Source organism: Corvus cornix, chromosome 14, assembly GCF_000738735.6.
Source record: "Corvus cornix cornix isolate S_Up_H32 chromosome 14, ASM73873v5, whole genome shotgun sequence".
Classification (NCBI taxonomy): domain Eukaryota; kingdom Metazoa; phylum Chordata; class Aves; order Passeriformes; family Corvidae; genus Corvus; species Corvus cornix.
Window position 1 is genome coordinate 16,086,525 of NC_046344.1, and position 16,558 is coordinate 16,103,082.

Here is a 16,558-nt window from a genome sequence, read left to right on the forward strand (position 1 = left end):
ATGAACCCCCGAATCCTAGGTAATGGAATGGCATCAGTCACCCTTCCAGGACGGGCTGTAGGAGCATGCCTCTGGGATGTTTCAGGATGGGGTTGGCTCAGGGGAGGAGAGAGCTGCAGGAGAGAGCGGGTGGCAGAGCCTAGGCAGGGATGACACCGTGGTTCAGACCCAGCCCAGCCGCTTTCCTCCAGCCCACGGGAAAGGATGGGCCAGAGGCTGGTTGTCACATCCAAGAGAGAAGGTTCGATGGATGGGATGGGAGCAGAACTCCAACAGATGCTATTGGTACTGGACCCCAGGAGGATGTGGAGTGCAGGGGCTGGAATCCCCTAGAAGGGACCCCAAGCCAGCGAGGCCCTGTGAGCGCAGCTGATCCCTCATGGGAAGCCCACGACAGGTCCCCACAGCTCAGGAGACAGGGCCCTGACAGGGAACGGGGCACAGGATGGGCTGTGGGGGACACGGCACACGGCACACGGCACACGGCACACGGGACACGGCACACGTGGCGCATCGCGGGGGACGCAGCACCGGAACACGGCAGAGGGACACGGGGATACGCGGCACAAGCCACGTCCTGGGATGGGGAACGGGGACACGGCCCGGGTGGTGCTGCCGGGACACGACACACGGACACGACACGGGGATAGGACACACGGACACGACACGGGGATAGGACACGGGGATAGGACACACAGACACGACACACAGACAGGACAGAGGCACACGACACACAGACACGAGACGGGGATAGGACACACGGACATGACACGGGTATTGGACACACGGACACGACACGGGGATAGGACACACGGACACGACACCGGCACTCCCGGCCCAGGACAGAGCCGACGCCGCGTGGGCGGAGCCGCGATGGGACACGCCCCTTATGCTAATGAGCGCTGAATCACGCTCAGCGGGCCGCGGCCGCCGGGCAGGACGGGTCCACCCGGGCAGAGCGGAGGGGGGAGCGAGGGCAGGGGAGCAGGGCCGGGCTGCCGGTGCCGCCGAGCGCTGCCGCCGCGACCCGGGGCGCGCGGGGGATCCCGGACGCCGCTGAGCCTCGCTGGCGGCCGCGCCGCGGGAGCGGGGGCGGGGAACGGGGGCAGCCGGTGGAGGGCGGGCGGGAGTCCCCCCCCGCTGCGCGCGTGGTGCGCGCCGAGGGCGGGGCGGGCGGGGGCGGTGGGTGCGATCACGTGACGGGCGGGCCGCCGCCATTTTGTCCTGCGGAGGCCGTATTTAGGGCGCAGCGCGCGCGCCGCCGCCACTCCCGCCGGGACGGAGCTGCCGCGCCCCGGCCCCGCCGCCGCCGCCCGCCCGCGCCCCCGCCCCGGCCCCGCGCCCCGCCCGCCCCCGCCTCGCCTCCGCCATTTTGTGGCCGAGCACTGCCCGCCGAGGACCGGCGCCGCGGCGGAGCTTTCCGCCTTCCCCCCGCCCTCTCGCGCTCCCACTCTAGCGGCGCCTCGGCCCGGCCCGGCCCGCGCAGCCATGTCCTCCAGCGCCAGCCCCGAGTACGCCTCCTTCTTCGCCGTGATGGGCGCTTCGGCCGCCATGGTCTTCAGCGGTGAGCACCGACCGGCAGCAGAGGGGGCCGGGGAGAGGGGGAGGAGGGGGAGCACGGTGTGGGGGAAGCGGTTCCTCTTTCTCCATCATTCCCCTGCCCCGGCGGGGAGCGATCGGCGGCGGGGGCTGGAATTCTGCGGGGGCGGGGGCCGCCCCCCCTTCCCCCCCGCTCCATCCGGGCTCCCGGGGGCAGCGGAGGGTCCGCGCCGGTGACGTCACCACCGGCGGAGCCCCCGGGGGCACGTGACTGCGGCGGCGCCGCCCGGACCGCCCCCCTCCCCCCCTCCGGGCGCCGCGGGTCGGGGTCCCCCCGGTGGCCCCGCGGTGGCCGGGGCGTGTCGCGCCCCTGGCGCCGGCTGCCCGCGGGGTCCCCGGGGCTCTGCCTGCCCGGGGCTCTGCCTGCCCGGGGCTCTGCCTGCCCGGGGCTCTGCCTGCCCTGGCCTCCGCGGCGGCGGCGCTTCTGCCACTGTGAATCGGACGTGGTTGGTGTTTAAACCATTCCCCGGATAATGCCAGAGCAGTTTTTAACGAGATTAAACGTAACTGTGCGATCGTTTGGCAGGCAGGTCCGCCTTGGAGACGTTAATGCCGCTGCAGGGAGTGGACGGGCTCCTGAGCTGCCCCGTGCAACGGGGATGCCGGGGCAGGGGGGAAGCCCTGCTCCATGGCCGTCCCTCTGCGTCTCCAGGCAGCGAGCTCGGTGCGGTGTAAACTGGGTCATCCTGCGGCACCGCTCTCCCCACTGAAGGAGCGCAGATGTAGGGACCATAAATGCTGGTTTACACCAGAAAGGCCATCCTTTAATGCCTTGTCTCTCAGAGCCTGGTTAAGCTTCCTGCAGAAGGTGACTGCTGTTCCTGCACAGCGTTTGCTGGTCCCTGATGGGTGCAGACCTGCTGTTCCCTTTGGGATGCAACACGGGGAAGGCTTCAGCTGTTTTTTTCCCAAATGCAGGTGTTACAGTAATTGGGAATAAAACAACTAGGAATCAATCTGGCCTTCCCTTCTGAAGGCTTAGCCCATGTCTCCACAGACATGAACATACTGACTGGTCTTCATTTCTCACCTCATCTGGCTCCCAGTTGGAGAATCAAAACCTTCTGGTATTGAATTGGTTGTAGCTTAAGTTGTGTAGTGCTGTTGAGGTGCTTGGGGTCTCATTGTGTTAATATGGCCTCTGGGATGGTGGCTGGGTCTGCAGATGGATTTGAGGAAGCTGCTCTTGATTGATGAGTGTGGGTGATGAAATCATGCAAAGAGCCAAGTGAACAGTGGATTAAAACCAGTGTTTGAGAGGAAGCTGTCTAGCAGCACCATGGACTGGTTCCACACCAGCCATGTTTGTGGCTTTAATTTTTAGTAAAACAAAAGCTTGGTTGGCTGTGTTTAGTCTTGCTCAGTTTGTACCTGGTGGTGGGATGCAGATGTCCATGCTGAGTGCAGTCAGTGGCCTGCCACTTCGGATTTCAGCCATTGTATTCATGATTGACAGGTAAGGATTCTCCTGAAAACTCAATGGCTGAAATGCTGTAGGAGCCAGAGCTGGGACTGCTGACCTACCTGCGTCTTGGCTAGTGAAGATAATGGAGGAAGAAACTAAGACCTAGTTACTTGTTGGGAAAAAGTAGTCAGCAGTTCACTGCATTTTGCAAAATGGTCTTAAATACTGAGCTTTCCTTCCAAGGAACGAGTTGCTGGATTCCTCTTGAAGAATCAGATTTGGAAGCAAAAGAACATGGCTGTATGGCTTTAGACACCAGGTTTGTGACGTGTGAGTGCTTCAGCTGAAACATCAGTGAGGGATGCGGACTTGAGTCAGCGCTTTAACAGGATTTCGGAGTGGTGCTGGCGTGTCTGAACCAGCAGAGAAGCCTTTCCTAAAAGCTGCAGGGTTGACAGCATGGTGCTGTGGGATTGCAAGGGGAAGGTTTGAGGAGGGGAATGCAAAGTCAGTGCATAAGCTGTATTGATGAAGGTTTGGTATCTGTCACGTTGCAGGCGGTTTGTGAGAGGTCCTTGATGCAGAATCTGTGTCAGGTAGTCCTGGATTCAATGAGCTTAGAGGTCTTTCCCGACCTCAGTGATGTTGTAATACCAGCTGGTCTGAGCCGTACACATCTCTTGCCAGACCACTGGAGAACACGTTATAGATGCTGCTCATGGGAAATTGTTTCTTAGATGTGACTGTTCAGTGGAGCAGTTTGGATTTTTAAGGCAATATGGCAGAGGCGTCAACATAGGATAAACAAAAACTTGCAGTGTTGTGTAGCTTTTGTAATGGGTGTGTGGCACCACAGCATATTCTGATGTTAATTGTGTGTTAGTTGTTAAAACAACCACCATGATTTAAAAGTAAGGAGCTAAATCTGGACAAGCAGTGTAAAACTCTAAAATTGTCCTGCATCAGTGTTAATTAGTGCAGTGATCATGTCTGACTCATGATGTATCTAAAGATCACATTCTTGGGGAGCTTGTAGTTCCAAGACCTGTTTTGTAGTAAACATGTTCGGGTTCTGTACTGTCCAGGCTAGTTTGATGTGAAAACAAGTGACTTCGTGCAGTCCTGTGTGACGTGTGAGCATTACTTGCTGATGGTAAATAGATAGCAGAACTCGTTCTGGTCAGTGAGAGACAAGAGCAGGCTGCTGTGACCTTGGCCATCTTTGAGCCTGTCTGGTTATTTGCAGATTACAGCTTGTTCTCATTGCTGCAGTTCCTTATTTCCCATGTGTGAAATGGGGTGGCTCAGGGTCAGGTGCTGTTGGGTGATTAAATTATTGTAGCTTTTTCATGTGATTTGAGCACACCGGAATGGACAAGTGTGTTGGGCAGAGCTGTCTGGTTCTGTGTGTGCTGGTGCTCTGTGCAAAGCCTGTCCCAAGTGTGCCCACTGTGCCTTCTGTGGTGTGAGCAGTTGTCCTTAGGCCTGAACTCCAGCTGGGCATTCAGTGCCTTCAATACCTGCTGCACTGCCAAGCAGCTGGAAGATTCCTCATGAAAGGAACTTTAGCCAGCAGTGTTAAATTAGTCTTGTGTGTTCTCGTTGCTGCAGAGCCAATGAAGTGGTACTTTTCTTTTAAACTAGGGCTTTAGATATTACAGCAGTTGGTTGGCTTTTAAGGGACCTCCATGGTGAAATAGCTGGCTCAGAACATGTAGCGTGATGTACCTGACAGCCCTGTGCAGTCTGATTCTGGAAGGCTTCATGACTGTAAACAACTTGCATCCTCAAATGCAAATAGCACCTGTGCTTCCCAAAATACTGTCTGAGAGGTGGGGAGGTGGTACAGGAAAGCTGCTTGCTTTGCACTGAGGAGCTTGCAGGTAAAAATTAAATGGCAGAGTGCAGCTCAAGGTGATTTTCTGCTCCAAATGAGGGTGCTTGTGATGTGGGCAGGTGTATGAGCTACCAGACTGTCTGCAGTAGAGATTAGCTTAAGCCTTCATCCTTAACAGCAGGTAAAGCAGTGGATGGCTAAGACCTAAGTGCTGTAACAGAAGTGAGGTAGGCGATATTTCTACAGCTTGAGAATGAGGGATGGCATCTCAGCAAGGGCATCATTTCCTCTCAGTAAATGCCAGTCTTGGGAACATCTGAAAATGAGATGGATCATCAGTATAAACCATTGGCTCTGCAGAGCATGGCTTAAGCAGTTATGCTGCAGTTTGTACTGTGGCTTCCTGATGGATCTGTGTCGTACCCTGGAGTCACTACACAGCCTGCAGGCACTTCCCATTTGGTGGGAACACTGGCAGCAGCAGTGGACATGGATGACAGCTGCCTCAGGACCTCTTGGTCAGCTTCCTTTTTTCATTCCTAGAACTGGCCTCTTCCATCTCCAGAGCCTGACTGGTTGCACACAGGGGTTGCAAGGTGATCACCCTCCCAGCCTGACCAGACTGTTGGGTACTCCTTGAAGCAATGGTTTACAGCAGCGTGTGCCTCACCAGTGAGGCATAACTGGCCACACTCGCTTCCTTCAGACTCTGAATCCTGTGAGCATGAGGCTTTGGGTCAGGCTGCTCTGGCCACAGGATTGTCTGCTGGATGCAGGCAGGGGACCAGGGCTGTCTCATGCCACAGCAATGGGGCAGCAGAGCTGTGAGGGCTGCTGAGTGCTCTGAGCTCCCCTGAGACCTGCTGGTTGGAAAGGGGTCTTGCTAACTGGTGTAACACACTACTCTGCCAGTCAGTACCTGGAATCTGGTTTGTGAAACAGGTCATCTTTAAGGTGTCAGGAGGGAGCCTGTATGATGATAAAGATGGGTAACAAGTGGCTGGATGGACTTTGCTGCTTGCAGAAGGACAAGCATGTGCTCCATGGTAGAAGTGCTTTACCATACTTTCAAAATCAAAGAGCTCTCTGTGCTGTGTCAGACAATCCAGAGTGCCAATTGAAGCAGCTCTTGGACAGTTGACTGGCAGATCTTTTATTTTCCTTGGACTGCTGCTATTACAGCAACAACTCAAGGAGTGGTGGTTTTTTAAGTTCTCAGATGTACTGACCCAAGAGTAAAAGGCTTGCCAGTCTGGCAGAATTTTTGATAATGCTGTAGGCTGACAATGCAGGCTTGGTAGACATCCCCACCCCTTTTCATTACATTAGGGAAGAACAAAAAGCTGTTCCTAATTCTGAAACAGGTGATTCACTGAAGGTCTTCAGAGTCTACAGCTTCCTGTTGGGCAGCTTCACTGGTTACCTCTCGGGTTTTCATTGGGGAACAGGCTACAGCCAGGCTTCAGCCAGTGCAGTGGGAATTTGCATAGGCTCCAGTACAGTTCCCCTAATGTGGCTTCTCTGTTCTGTGGCACCTGTTCTGATGCACCTGAGCATCTGAGGCAGAGCAGCAGGGTTTTTCCAAGAGTATCCATTACTGTAACCTGAGGTGGAGCTGTTAAATGTGGTGGGGTGGGAGGGGGCAGGGCCAGCCAGTGGGAAGCAGCCTGTTTGTTTGGAAGTGTCCAGGTTTCTGGCATGGCAAAGCAAGGACTGTACCTGACCTGGATGTCACCTCTAACATTTCTCCAGCCTTTTAAGAACAACCTGCTCAGGAATCAATAGATGTATGTGAATTGGTGTCTGTCTGCTCCCAGGGAAGCCTGCCTACTGCAGAGGGCAGCCTATTTGATAGTGATTAGTTTCCAAAGTCTCCAGATGGAAGTCCTCATCCCAAATGGTCTTTCACGCTTGCTGTGATGGTAACCAGTGGTATCCTAATTGGAAATCTGACTTCTGTTACTAGCTCACTTCTAATGCAGGGGAATTCTGCATGTTAGTGCTCTGGAAATCTCTCACATGCAGTGTGGAAACCTGCTTCACCATGGTGGGACATGAGAAGAATCCCTGGCTCTGAATGGACCAAATGCTGCTGGAGTGTGTGTGGCTGGTTCTGAGCCTCTGTTCCTGGGCTGAGCCTGTCTGAATGTATCAGCAGGTGAAACTGGATCTGTGCTACTGGATCTCCTGAGTGGAAGGCTCCTCACAGCCTCTCTCTGTATCAAGGGGGTGACTTGCATCTGACTTAACTGCAGGGTTACTGTGTGTGACCTGACTGAGCACAGTCACCTGCTGGAGCTGGAAAAGGTTGGTTCTGATGCTGGGACTGCCCTTGATCTGAAGAGCAGGCTGCTGGCAGAGCCCTATGGGAAGCTGTGGCAGTGGTGAGACTATGACTAGTCTTCAGTCTTTGACACTACAGCCTATCTGGCAAGTGACTTTCTAGGTTATACTTGATCCTGGAGCTGCACAGCCTCACTCCCTAGCTTTAAAAGCTATCACTTTTAAAGAGACAGATATGGTGAGGTGCCAGGCAGCATATCCTCAGTCCTGAGGGAGAGCTTTTTTCCCCCAGGAGCAGTACATAAATCAGCTCTGGGTTGTGAGTTCAAGAAGTAACTCAAGTATTTCACAAGGGAGTTAACCTTTGAAACGGGCTTACTGGGAGTAGGTGGTTTTGAATGATGTGCATTGCAACTTCCCTGATTTGTAACACCATTGAACTTTCAAATGGCACAGTTCCTGGTTAGAGACCGGCATGGATTCCTTCTCTGGTGAACTAGACAGGCAGAGTGCTTCTCCACCTGCCAGGTAAATGTTTTGACAGTTCTATGACAGCTCTACCTCTTCAAAGGTAGTACTGGAGCCTGCTTGGTCTGTACATTAGAGATGAGGGAGCTGGATGAGCTGACACCAAAACCCAGAGGCTTGGTGTGTAGCAGAGGTACAGCTCTTGCCCCGTTTCCAGTGTGTGCTGCAGAGATCTCCTCAAGCCCTATTCACCGAGATTTTGGAAAACATGTCCTTCCAGTGAACCAGGGATATTTAAATGAAGCATATGTGCTTCAGTTGTTGAGAACTGCCATGGGGTAGAGGTGAACGTGTGCAGGAACATTGTCCAGGGTGTCCATGGCTCAAAACTGAGTGGCTGTTCCACTAGAGGCTGGGTCATGGTGGGAAGCAGGTATTGTCTTTGCCACCTTGCCTGTAATACTGGGGTAATGTCAAAGATGCAAGGACTTGCATCCAGGCTAGTGAAGGGCAGTAAAGCAGCCTTGTAAGGTGCTGGAGATGTCTCTTGGTTGGGGTGCTGATAAAGGCTTCCTTGGGAGCAGATGTGCCAAGCTCTGAAGTTCTGTGTGGCCCATGGGACTGTCCACCAGTGGGAGTTCAGTAGAGCTTCAGTGACATCTAAGACTGTCATGTGAAGACTGGTAAACATAGGCTTTCTTTTGAACTGTGTCTAAAACAAGTTCAAGGCATAAGATCTGGCCTCTTCTGGGGTTTTAACTGGGAACTGACAAACTTGTGCTGCTCTACCCTTCCACAAAAGTTTGAGCAAGCTGACTTTCTGTAAGTGGGGTTACAAAATCACCTTCTCTAATCCATCACTGCATTAATTGCAACACCCTCAAGTAGCTTCATGCTTGGAGGAAGTAATGACTGATCTAACTTTAAAAAGTGAACTTCCCTTAGAAGCCACCATATTTTTGGAGAGGTTTGTAAAAGATTGCAAACAGGAGAAGTGGTTTCTGCTAAATTCTATACCCAGGGTAGATAGTGGAATCAGGATTCAGGCTTAGTTCCAGCCCTTAGAAGATGCTTCATCCAAGAAAAATGGTTCCTAGTTCAAGTCAGTGATTTCTTTCTAGACTTTAAAGGGCTAGACCCTAAACATAGCTGTCACTGAAATGGCTGATGAAGTCCATGTGCTAGTTTCCAGGCTCATCTTACATTTGCAGGTAGAACCTGCTCCTGGCTCAAGCTTCCTAAGTTGGGTTCTAGTTTTGAATTGCCCAAAATGGCCCTTTACATCACTTGATCCCAGTCAGGGTTCAAGAGCTTTGCTAGCACAGAACAAATTGGTAGCTATGAGACTTTCCCTTCAGGTTTTTGTAACTAAAACTGAACTTCCTTCTGAGAATGAACCTTGTGTTAGTGCAGCAGCGCTGCTTGCATGAATGGTCTGGAGTTTTAGTGCCAAGCCAGGAGGATGACTGCTCAAAGATGGGCTTTACAGGAGTGCTGAGTGAGAAGCAGGAAAATATGTATCCAAACTCCTCCAAATACCTTCCAGCAACTCTTTGGGACAAGGTGCACAATCTCACACCTGGATACTGGTGTAAGGCAGTTCCACATCTTTGTGGAACAAGCTGGTCTCCCTTGGAGAAGCTTTAGTTTTCTGTGGGTGAAGCAAACTCAACTATTAAGTCTCAGAACAGTACAAAGACTTTAAATGCCCACGGTTTAAATACATTCCAGCAGCCTTTTAGAACAGATGCAAGAACATTTTTCTTGCCAAATATGACTGACCTCTGAATATAATCTTGATGTCAGGAAAGGAGACTGCCTACCCTTCCATATGCCTATCACTGCTGCTTCAGGGACTTACTCCTGGCTGGCATTTGGCCTGCATGTCATCTCTGGGTGATGGTGAGTGCAGTAGGAAGCTGTGGAGTTCCCAGAATACCCCCCAGTAAAACTGGAAGGAAAGGTGTCTTTTCAAGAATTCTTTGCAGAATCAAAGAATGAGGTGTTTGAGGAAGCTTCTGTGAAACTAATACAAAGTTTTCAAGGCAGAAGTTACTTTGGGGTAGTGCTTTGGACTCTTCCAACAGGTCTTGGGTGCAGGTGATAAGCCCATCATCCTGTGCAGGTCTCTGCATACTCAAGTGTTGACAGAGATGATGAGTAGGTGTAAAATGGTTAATGGTCCTCTATAACCTACAAGCCAAACTCTTCTTCATGGTTCCAGTGGTTGGATTGACAAGTGTTTGGACCCGAATCCTTCACAGGTGAGGTTTTGGCACATGGAGAGCGTGACCTTTCTCCAAGGAATGACATGGAGCGTTAATATTTGAGTTTGTTTCTATCTCAGTGTGTCTGATGAAGCTGCAATGGCACATTTAAGTCCAAGGCCAAAGCATAGGAAATGGGTTTTGTGAGAGAAGAGGCCCCCTGAAGGAGATCTGTCTGTCTGAACTCAGTTCAGGTGGCTCAAAGTTCAGTGACTGTGAAGGCCAGCTCTCAGCTGTGTTCTGCTGGGGTAGGTAGACAGATGTGCTTTGTTGAGCCTTGCAGTGTGGGCTCTGGGAGGGCACAAATGCTAGAGTTCCACTTGGGACCTTGGGTTTTGGCCCATAAGCAGGGGCATGGATGGCTGCTGGGGGTGTGCCTTGCTGTGAAGTTGGTCGGGGAAGATTCTTTTATCAGTAGTGTTTGAACAGCACCTCTTTGGAATAGGACTCTGGGTAGGTCACTTCCTCATCCCTTAGGGAAGTATTCCTGGCTGTCTTGTGACCCTGTTAGTTTTGCACAATCCTTCCTTGTGCTGGCTCAGCTGTTCTAACTGCAGCCTAGTGAGGGAAACGGTATTTGGGGATGTGCCTAATGCGTTTTTTTTCTCTTCCAGCCTTGGGAGCTGCATATGGAACAGCAAAGAGTGGCACAGGTATTGCAGCCATGTCTGTCATGAGGCCTGAGCTGATCATGAAGTCCATCATCCCTGTGGTCATGGCGGGTATTATAGCAATCTATGGCCTCGTAGTGGCAGTGCTCATTGCCAATGCCCTCTCACCTGAGATCACGCTATTCAAGTAAGTTGCTGCATCTGTGGTTCTGTTTCAGACTGTCCTGTCACTGTTTGATGCTCTGTGTGTGGGTGGTTTTGGCTCAAGGCCCCCGGAAGGCCTGGCAATGCTAAATGCTCCTGGGCTAGGCTTAGGAGCACGGGCTGGATTCCAGCTGCCCAGTGGAGCTGCCTGCTCAGTTGGCTGTACTGGCTGTCACAGATCAATTGGGCATCCCAGTGCTCATGTGGTGGGACTGTACTTAAAAGAAGCTGTGTACAGACAGCACTGGGATAGGAGGCAAAGCCTGTGTCATGGTGCCAGACTCTAGACCTGTATGCACAGGTGTTTCCAATACTGTCTAAATAGTTCTGCTGTTGCCTGGGAGATGCAAGTGAATAATTAATATTGCTTTTGCTTTATGTGCTGGTAAATCAATCCTTGAGCTATACATTGGGCCTCTATAGCAGCTACAGTCTGAAACTTAATCTGCTCTTGGCTCCTGAGAACAGCTGGATCTGGTGTGATTGAGCCCTCTTGGAATAAAACAGTGCTGCTGAAGTGTGGCAGGTATCTGTGTTGCTGTACAAGCTCTGCCTATGAGCAGTGTGCTTGGCCTAACAAGACACGGTCTGAAACAGCAGATACAAATGGTCCTTTGCAATTTCCAGGTGGGCAGACACTGATAGGGACCTCAGGGCTGCTCTCCTGCTTGGAAAAAGCAGACCATTCCTGCCCAGCTCCTGCGGTGCAAGACACCTGGCTGTGCTGTGGCTGTATAACAGGTTGCTAAAGGTTGGAGATGAGCAGCTACTAACAGGCTACACTTGCAGCACTGTGGCACATTGCTGCAAGTGCTAGTAAGTGCTGCTCTGACAGCACACTGAGCCTGCAGCTGGCTCAAGTGGCCGCAGACAAGCTGGCAGCCGTATGAACTCCAGGCCCAGTAGCTCAGTTTGGTGTGTGAGCCACACATGGACATCAGCTGAAGATCCTCCACTGCTGCCTGTCTTTAAGTATCAGAGTTGGGAGTGCCAGTAAGCATCTGCTTTGAGACACACTGGGCCTGTTGAAAGAGTTAGGGGCTTAAGGCTGGGTATGCTGTTCTTGCCACTGAAACTCTTCCATCTCTGTCCCACAGGAGCTTCCTTCAGCTGGGTGCTGGCTTGAGCGTGGGTCTCAGCGGTCTGGCTGCTGGCTTTGCCATCGGCATCGTGGGCGATGCAGGTGTCCGGGGCACAGCACAGCAGCCCAGGTTATTTGTGGGGATGATCCTCATTTTGATCTTCGCTGAAGTCTTGGGTCTCTATGGCCTCATTGTTGCCCTTATCCTCTCCACGAAGTAAATGTTGCGGTATGATGTAAAGAGATGTAACAAATCTACGTTTAACAAAAAAAAAAGCTCCAGAATGAAAATGGTTTCTCCAATGTGTACAGTTGTCCCAATTTGGTAGTTGATCTCTTGTAAATGCGCAATATATGTTAGTGACTCGTCTGTCCTGTGTGTACTTCAATATTAACTTGGATGGGCTGCTCCAAGCCTGCTGCATGGCTTGGGGTGGCCTGTGTGCAATTTTCCACCCATTGCTGTTAGTATTTTATGTATAAATATGAACTAGAAATGTAATTTTTTCTCTTCACTGGATGTTTATTTATAAAAGACTTGACATGTTCATACATCTATGGAGCAAGGATTTTCAATTTCCCATGCTATATATATTAATCTTATATATAGGTAGATTACACTGTGGGGTCAATTGTAAGTGCAGAGAATTCCTTGGATGTAATTTTGATTCTAAAGATTGCTGTAGTGTCCTGGTATTGGAGTATGAGAATTTTGTGTTTTATTACAGCAATTGTCCGAAACACTCCCGTGTTTCAGTAGTAACCGCGTATGCTCCGGCATCAGTCGTGCACCCAGTGTTGGGTTACAAACTTCTACCATGTTTCCAAATAAAACTTCCTCACTACATTGCTGTAATGAGTCCCTGGCTCTGATTTCCAGCTGTTGCTGCTCACTGGAAAGAGGGCGAGGTCCCTCAGGGGAGGCAGGTTCCTGGAGTGACTGGGCAGCAAGCAGGGGTGATGCTGCCAGCTCTGCCACAACTTACCCTTTCTCCTGGCAGTGTGGTTCCCAGCTGCTGCCATGGGCTGTATTCACGGTGAGCAGGGATGCAGTGCTGTGCTCACCCTGATCAGCACATCTGGCTCAGTGTGATGCTCTGTAACTAAGGGTCAGGGAGTGAGGGTGCAGCTGCAGTGTGACTGGGAGGAGCTGCCTTGTCAGGAAACAAGCAGCCTGTCCTCATGCTGGCCCTGCAGAAGATGAGCTGCTTGGAAGCTGTACTGTGAGCAGTAATTGCCTCTGAAGTACCTCAACAATAGTCTCATCAACAAAATGGCTTCAGTCAAGAACTTGTATTTTTATCTTTTAAATCAGGGCCATTTGAGCTGGGAGATTCTGATGCTGCAGCTACTGAGTGTGGGAGCAGCCTCCTCTGTCCTGAGGATTTGAGTACTGCCAAGCTTATATGGGAAATGTGTGGGTTACCTTTCAGTGGTAAAGCTTGGTCCCCATTAGCACTGGAAAGTAGCTTGGAGAACAGGTCAAGCTTTGCCTTGTTCAAGCCAAAATGTTACTACACAGACACCTAGTGCTAGCAGTGCCTTTGGCATGAAACTAAACTGATGCATGTGGAGGGATGTGTCACCTGGTTGGGAATGAAAATATGTATGTATGTTTCACCGAGGTACCTGTCCAGTGAGTGGTGCAAGTCCCATGAAGAGCTGTGGCCAGAACATAAGGAATTCACTGAAGCTGTTTGGAGCTTCTAACCTGGCAAGGGTGTTGCCCAGGCCTGGTGCCACTGTACACCTTCTGGGCTATCAGGAGACTTAGCTATGAGCCAGTTTTAACAATAATCATTAACAAGTTAATTGGCTTATTTTTTGCTGTTTGCTAAAACAGTGATGTCTCTGCACTCACTTCTCAGTGGGCTGGCGCTGGGCTGGGCTGGTTTTGATTGGGAAGGGCTTTGCCTCGTGGCAGTGCGAGCAGAGATATGGTGGTAGGGCTGTACAGAGGTGTAAGTCAGCTGACTGAAGGAAAATCCTGGGTTCGTGCTGAAGCAGTGCCCGGGGGAAGGGGAAATTGCTGATCGGAATGGTGTTGGTCATTCTTTTTATCAGCAAAAGCAGCAGACTAAACCTCTGAATTAGGCTTTCCCCGGGGGTCATAAAGGTTTACAGAATCGGTCAGTTCATTGTGTCTCACTGACTGCAGAGGGGGCCTTGTGACTGACTGCAGAGGGTGCAGTGTGACAGCTTGCAGCTGGGGGGTGAATCCTGAACCCAGGCTCTGGAGAGGATGTTGCATCCAGCTTGCAGTTCTGGGGAGAGGAATTGCGTTTGGCAATTCAAGTTGTGTGGCAGGATAGGAGAGGGTCCTGCCTGGGGCTGCAAATTTGCTTAACATCTGGTTCTACCTTCTGTAAGGGGACCCTGCTGCCAGTCTTTTTGCCAATTGACAAGAATGGAAGCAAAACTGCATTTAAGAGAGCAACTAAATGCTCCCATCTCCAAGGGCAGTAAGTGCTTGAAAGGTCCCATATTCCAATCCCTGCTAAGGTCCCTTGTAGGTTGGTGACATCACGCAGAGGCAGTTAATAGGTACTTGCAGAACCAGTGTAGGGAAAATCCCTTCAATGGCATTTTGCTTCATGCCTTGGAACATGAAGCCTCTGTTATTAATATATAAACCCATGCAAGAAGAACAAAGCTGGGGTGAGCATGGATTGGGGGAGGATCACTTTGTGCCAAGTGCCTGCAAATACATGCAGAGTCAAATTAAGAGTCTGCACATGCTGCCTCAGCCATGACAGTGATGCTCTGAATCCTCTGTGATGTCTCCCGGGTGAAAACTCGCATTTCAGGTCCTTCACTGGTGCTATTGCATCAGCACATTTCTCAAGTGATTCGGGGCGTTAAGAAAATGAGGGACCTTTGGGGTTTTTGAAATTCCTTTAGTGCCAGGAGCACAGCAGCTCAGAGGGCAGTCTCAGCTGCGGTGGTCGGTGTGGAAGAGGGGAAGGGGGTGGGTGTGCCGGCACAGCCATGGTGCTCTGGTGCTCCATGCGTGGCTGGGAGCGCTGCAGTGAGTCAGCCCTGCGGAGAGGAGAGGAGAGGAGAGGAGCGGGGCCTCTGCAGCAGCAGCAGCAGCACAGGGACAGGGCCATCAGCAGTCAGTGCAGGCTGGGGAGGTTCAGGACCTGATGCCAGAGCTACCAGCACAGACAATGCCTCCACAGAGCCTGCTGACCTTGTTCTTTGTTAACCCTTTCACACTGGTTTTTGTTTGTTTTTTTCCAAAGGCTGCAATTTTTGTTTTTTCACTGCTGTTGGAGAAGCATTTTTAAGTACCAGGATTTTATCTGTGATTGCTCAGGGATTGGCTTTCCTAGGGAGATAGGGCTTACAGAGAAGCATAGTAACCTGGAAAAGTAAATAAGCTTTGGGGAAACAAAAACCTTGTTATGAGACACTGATCCCAGAAACCAAGTTGCTGTTTTCAATTACAGAGTAACAGCAGAACTAATGACTACAGCTCTCAGTAAACCTTGTTTCCTTCCTAGGCTGGCCACAGGAATACTGCTGTTTCCAGGCAGCTGTACTGTCCAAACCATCACTGTGCTCAGGTGAGAGTTACTGGTCTCTGATACACTGGACTTACCGCCTCTGGCCTTAGTTTTACAGCTATTAACCATCTTTGTCTCTTGATGTAATTAAATCAAACCCAGAGCAAGTCTTCCCAATGCCACTTGCCCTGGAGTGGGAATTTTCTGTTTCAGGGTCAAAGGATTGTGTCCCAAAATGCTTCTCCATTTTTGTTCCTGTTAAAGCTAATAAATGCTGTTATTTTTTCTGCAAGACACACTTCAGTGAGCTCCTGAGAGCCACAGCTTTGTGACTTGTATCACTGGGTTTCTGCCAAGCTGGTTCTTGTGTCACGACACAAAAGCACACAGGGAAAAATCCTGTCCTGACCTTACAGTGTTTAAGGGCCAAGGCTTTTGGGGCCCACATTGTACCCACAAGGTACCCACAGACCCCTGACAGCTCTCTCTGACCTGACAGAGCACAAGCTGGAGAACTGGTGGCTTGTCTTTGCTATTTTCCTTTTGCTGATGGGACAAGCTGCCCTCGCAGGATCAGGTCTGGCTCTTTGGGATTCATCAAGGGGATACCAGAGACTGTGTAAATTCCAGACCCTGTTCTGGCACTTTGAACTGCCCTGTCCATGCTGTTACACCTGTGCTTTCCTCCTTTGCCTTTGGCAGAGGGGGAGAGCGTGACTTGAGTGGCAGAGAGTGAATTCAGCCACCCTCTCCTAATGGCTGTCTGCATGAGGTAGGCTGAGGACCAATCTTGGGAAATCATGTCTATTCCCAAGACTGGCAGCGTGTTCTAAGCAGCCTCCATGTGTGCCTTGGGACAATTTCTTAGACATCTTTGTGAATGCTGGTGAAAACCAGAAGACAAGGCTGTATTTCAACAGCCCTTCTTCATGTAGCAGCAGTGCCAGCCCCGCTCCCACAGCTGCTCCGTGTGCTCCCCAGCTCCTCCCAAGTGCGCAGGTATAGCTGCTCTTGCTGCCAGGCAGTGGACCTAATTTGGGAATTGAGCCAGGTTAAAAATAACTCAACCTGAAGAAAAAAAAAAACACCTTTGCTAAAGAAAGTGCAAGTGAAACTACAGCCTGTGATTCCTTCCACCTGTTACTAGGGCAGTGGAGAGAAAGAATATGGAATTATTATTAGAGGAGCATGCAGTATGGGTGATGCAAGCCAGGCTTAATTTAATGCTGAGAAATAAAAGGAGAACATCCAAAGGGGTAAGGCTTTAGCAGTACATGCCATAGGTGGGGCTGGA

The 16,558-nt window shown here is 51.1% G+C and overlaps 1 protein-coding gene across 1 annotated transcript; it reads left to right on the forward strand.

Annotated features, from left to right (window-relative positions):
- Window positions 1-1,184: 1,184 nt before the first annotated feature.
- ATP6V0C (ATPase H+ transporting V0 subunit c) lies at window positions 1,185-12,607 on the forward strand. Its single transcript, XM_039560399.1, has 3 exons — window positions 1,185-1,564; window positions 10,474-10,657; window positions 11,772-12,607. Exons 1-3 carry the CDS (start codon window positions 1,489-1,491, stop codon window positions 11,974-11,976), a joined length of 465 nt encoding a protein of 154 aa, XP_039416333.1. The 5' UTR covers window positions 1,185-1,488; the 3' UTR covers window positions 11,977-12,607.
- The last annotated feature ends 3,951 nt before the right edge of the window (window positions 12,608-16,558 follow it).

What these genes read in the sequence shown, in the direction of transcription:
- ATP6V0C (XM_039560399.1), top strand. Translation starts at nt 1,489, where the DNA reads ATGTCCTCCAGCGCCAGCCCCGAGTACGCCTCCTTCTTCGCCGTGATG. An exon ending in GGCCGCCATGGTCTTCAGCG is followed by an intron (nt 1,565 to 10,473) that starts GTGAGCACCGAC and finishes TTTCTCTTCCAG; the next exon opens with CCTTGGGAGCTGCATATGGA. An exon ending in CCTGAGATCACGCTATTCAA is followed by an intron (nt 10,658 to 11,771) that starts GTAAGTTGCTGC and finishes TCTGTCCCACAG; the next exon opens with GAGCTTCCTTCAGCTGGGTG.